Source organism: Penaeus japonicus, unplaced genomic scaffold (assembly GCF_977035675.1).
Source record: "Penaeus japonicus unplaced genomic scaffold, GWHDUDI00000001_assembly GWHDUDI00000005, whole genome shotgun sequence".
Taxonomy (NCBI): domain Eukaryota; kingdom Metazoa; phylum Arthropoda; class Malacostraca; order Decapoda; family Penaeidae; genus Penaeus; species Penaeus japonicus.
The window spans coordinates 22,293,122-22,297,746 of NW_028234407.1; the positions used below are offsets into that span (position 1 = coordinate 22,293,122).

The following is a 4,625-nucleotide window of genomic DNA, read 5'->3' on the forward strand; positions in this document are numbered from 1 at the left end:
TATTGTATATTTATAGTTAAATCATAAATCACAACCAGTATATATGTCTTTTATTGACCAATAACATGTATATATATATATATATATATATATATATATATATATATATATGTGTGTGTGTGTGTGTGTGTGTGTGTGTGTGTGTGTGTGTGTGTGTGTGTGTATATATGTGTGTGTTTGTATGTGCATTTGTTTGTGTATACATTTACATATATATGTATGTATATATATATATATATATATATATATATATATATATATATATATATATATATATATATATACATATATATATAGCGTGTGTGTTTGTGTGGTTGTGTGTTTATTGTATATTTATGGGTAAATCATAAATCACAACCAGTATATATATGTCTTTTATTGACCAATAACATCTTGCATACGCTTAGATGCACGGACCAAAAAAGATCAGCCAGATTCCTCGAGCTCCTGCTGAGCCTTGCGGAACTTGGCCAGGTTGAGGGCGGCGATCTCCTCAGCCTCCTCGATCTGGCGCTTGTAGGTCTTGATCTTCTGCTGGAGCTTGTCGACGAGGTCCTGCATCCTGTCGTGGTTCTTCTTGTCTTCATCAGACTGGAAGGAGAGCTCCTTGATGCGCCTCTCGCATTTCCTCAGGTTCTTCTGAGCATCAGCGTGACGGCGAGACTCATCGTCCAGGGAAGCCTCGAGTTCACGAATGCGAGCTTCAAGATCGCTGACTGCCTTCTTGCCAGTCTTCATGGCAGCAGCCTCGCTCTCCTCAAGACGGGTCTGGAGATCCTTGACGGTAACTTCCAAGCCCTTGCGCATCTTCTCCTGGTTACCGGCGTGCTCTTGCTCCGAGCGGAGCTCATCAGCAAGGCGAGCAGCATCTAACATGGCCTTCTTCGCCTTCTCCTCAGAGTTCCTTGCCTCGCTGAGCATCTCCTCCAGGTCAGCCTAAACGAAAACACGCAATTAATGTTTTTGAAAATGGACTGTGAAAAGATTAGTTTAAAGAAAATTATTATCTGAAACTTACGTGGAGAGTCTGTATTTCACCGTCGAGCTTCCGCTTAGAGGCGCTAAGAGCGGCATTCTGGCTAGTGAGAGTGTTGATTTGCTCACGTGCATCGTTGAGCTCAGACTCAGCATGGCGACGGCCGCGGTCAGACTGTTCCAGGAGAGTACGAGATTCCTGAAGTTCACCATAAAGGGCGTTGTAACGGCGTTCAGCAATGCCATATTGTTCTCTGTACTCGGAGGCAAGACGTTGCTCTTCCTTAACACGGGCCTCCATATCCTTGGTCTCATCCTGAACCTTCTTATAATGCTTGTGAAGATCCGAGTTGGCCTTATTGGCGTGATCAAGTGCAATCTCGAGCTCGTTGATATCGGACTCAAGCTTCTTCTTCAAGCGAAGAGCCTCAGCCTTGCCCTTAGCTTCAACCTCAAGAGAAGCTTGCATAGAATCAATAGCTCTCTGATGACACTTGCTGTGAACAAATTAAAGAGAGTAAGCAGAAAAATATCACAGTGATGCAATTGTAAAATTACAGTTCACGAGACATCATACAAAACCAGAAAACTCACCGAGTGTTGTCGAATTCTTCCTCCTTCTCCTGAACACGTCTGTCAATCTCTTGTCTGACCTGGCTGAGTTCAAGCTGTGTGCGGAGGACCTTGTTTTCTTCCTGTTCAAGCGCTGCCTCGGCCTCTTCAAGAGCAGCCTGGAGTTCTTCCTTTTCGAGCTCAAGGCGTCTGGCACTCTTCTGAGCCTCATGATATGCTCGGCCTCCATCACCGATCTGGTCCATTAAGTCCCTAATCTCGTCGTTAAGGCTCTTGTTCTCACGACGGATAGTATCAAGTTGTTCAGTATTTTCCTCATAGGCGGCCTTAAGACGGAAATGTTCGGTGGCGTAGTTGCGACATTCCTTCTGAGAAGCATCAAACTCAGCAGCAAGGTCGTCGACCTTCAGCTTCCATTCAGAGATGATCTTATCGAAGTTCTTCTGTTTCTTTTCAGCAGAGTTGGCCAGAGTCTGTGCACGTTCAGCAGCGGCTTGGAGGTCATCCAGCTCAGCAGCAGCACGCATCTTGGTCTTCTCCAGATGGAGGTTCTTTACATTGAGAGACTCAATCTGCATTTCAGCTTCCTCGAGACGAGCGGCGAGTTTCATACGTGAAGCTTCAATTTCCTCTGCGCGTGCAACGCCCTCCGATTCATACTTGGAGCGCCACATGAGAGCTTCAGCATTAGCCTTGGAGAGCATACGCAACACGCCTCCCTTGGCTTCATTCTCCTCGTCGAGTTGCTGACGAAGAGCTTCAATGTCGTGTTCCAAGTTACGGAACTTACCCAGGAGAGTCGCTCGCGCCTGACAGAAGAATGTGAATCGTGTCATCTAATTTCATGTCATATTTCGATAGAAAGTATAGCAGTATTTCCTCTAAATACAAAACTTACCCTGCTTTCTTCATCAGCAAGTTTCCTTGTGTCGTCAAGCTGATTTGTAAGGGAGAGCTTGAGTCTGGAAAGCTGGCCAACCTGGTTTTCGGCCTCTTCCAGCTGGCGGAGAAGGTCACCATTCTCACAAGCAAGCTTTTTCTTTGTGGCATCATAGTCACTCAGGGTGCGGTTCACCTCATCAAGTCTTGCACAAAGCTCACTATATTGATGCTGCAGCTGCTTAGTCGTCTTCTCAGCAGCAGTCTGAAAAAAACATCTTAATGAATTTCTTACTTGGATGCATAATTATGTATAACAATGGATGTAGAAAGATATGATATATATATATATATATATATATATATATATATATATATATATATATATATATATACACACACACACACACACACACACACACACACACACACACACACACACACACACACACACACACATATATATATATATATATATATATATATATATATTTACATACACACATTTACGGGAGAGAGAGAGACAGAGAGAGAGAGAGAGAGAGAGAGAGAGAGAGAGAGAGAGAGAGAGAGAGAGAGAGAGAGAGAGAGAGAGAGAGAGAGAGAGAGAGAGAGAGATGGTAGATGAATAGATAAATATTGTTCAAGGAAATATAATGCGATTATAACTCAGAAAATCCATTGCACAAAAGAAAGAATAAAAAAGAAACATCACCTTGTCACGGGCCAGTGTATCCATAGAAGCCTTAGCATCATCTGCATCACGTTTAATGGCTTCTTTGTCCTTTTCAGCCCTGTTTTACAAATATTGGTTTAATTATTGTACATAATTCTCGAACAACAGTTACAATATTATTCGTTTTTTTAAGATGATAAATTAATCTGAAAATCTGCAAATAATTTACCTCGCTTTCATCTTATTAAGATAGTCAATCTGCTCGGACATTTCAGTGATGGCATCATTATGCTTCTTACGGAGGGTGGCAAGAGCAGCTTCATGCTGAAGGTTAGATTCTTCGATGTCACGGCGAACCTTTGCAAGCTCGCTCTCCCGCTTCTTGTTGATCTCAATCTGAGTGGCAGTAGCACCACCTGCTTCGTCCAATCGTTCACTGAGATCTCCTAGTTCACGAGAAAGAAGATTCTTAGCCTTTTCAGCCTTGCTGCGTGCCTGACGTTCATGTTCAACGTCTTCCTCAAGCTCTTCAAGGCGAGCCTGCAGTTCCTTGACCTGCCTTTGATCCCTGTATACAAGAGCCTGTTCATCCTCTATTTTGGACGTAATGGCAGCAATCTCCTTGTCCTTGCGTTCTACAGCTACTTCAAGTTCTTTAAAGTTACGTTCCAGATCAGCAACAGCCTCCTGAGTCAACTTGAGATCACCCTCAATCTTTCTCTTTGATTTCTCAACTTCACTGCGAAGTTTCTTCTCACGCTCAAGAGAATCCTCGAGTTCGTCAAGGGTGGATTCCAACTTGGTCTTCATCTTGCTTAGGTGATTGCACTTATCTTCAATGCATTGTACATCTTCAGCAGTCTTTTGATTACATTCCTGAAGATGCTTCTTCTCCTTGTTGACCTTGCTTATGAGTTCTTCCTGATGAGCAATCTCCTCATTGAGGTTATGAATTTGTTCTTCCTTGGTGACCTTGTCCTGTTCACCTTTTTGAACAAGAAGCTCAAGGTCCTCAAGATCCTTCTTAAGATTTTCAACCTCTTGTTCGCACTTCTTTTTGCCGTTGACAATTTGACCACGAGCCTCTTCCTCTTTGCGCAGACGTTCTAAGACTTCCTGAGAATTTAAAATAGATGTGAAAGATTTATCTCAAATAACTATCAGTTATTGAATATTATATATATATAAATTACATCAAGCAAAAGTAATAAGACTTTAGTTAAGTTATGGAATAAAGACGACAATGATCTATCGGGAAACTACTTACTCAATATTTCACAAACATTTACATTTTTCTCTTTACCTGTACTAAAGTTAAATAAGTTCAAATAATAAAATGTCTTACGTTAAGTTGTGCTTCAACTTCTGCTCTTTGTGCTTGTAGTTTGGCCTGTTTGTCCAGGTATTCAGACATGCCACCCTTGGAAGAATCGAGAGCATTCATAAGCTCAGCTCTTTCCTCAAGAAGAGCAGCATTCTTGATTTCGAGTTCTTCGCGGGCCTTAACCTCTTTTTCGAAATC

General features: G+C 42.2%; 1 protein-coding gene across 1 annotated transcript in view; it reads right to left on the bottom strand.

The window, feature by feature from the left end:
- Window positions 1–358: 358 nt before the first annotated feature.
- The window catches only part of LOC122261090 (myosin heavy chain, muscle-like), a 13,947-nt gene continuing 9,680 nt past the window's right edge, over window positions 359–4,625 (bottom strand). The window contains exons 16-22 of the mRNA XM_086536722.1: window positions 4,449–4,625; window positions 3,333–4,219; window positions 3,143–3,221; window positions 2,447–2,692; window positions 1,570–2,357; window positions 1,019–1,472; window positions 359–936 (exon numbers count right to left, since the gene is read on the bottom strand). The exon at window positions 4,449–4,625 is cut by the window's right edge and continues 297 nt beyond it. Of these exons, the coding sequence (XP_086392848.1) occupies window positions 427–936; window positions 1,019–1,472; window positions 1,570–2,357; window positions 2,447–2,692; window positions 3,143–3,221; window positions 3,333–4,219; window positions 4,449–4,625 (3,141 nt within the window). The 3' untranslated portion in view covers window positions 359–426. The remainder of the gene's footprint in view (window positions 937–1,018; window positions 1,473–1,569; window positions 2,358–2,446; window positions 2,693–3,142; window positions 3,222–3,332; window positions 4,220–4,448) is intronic.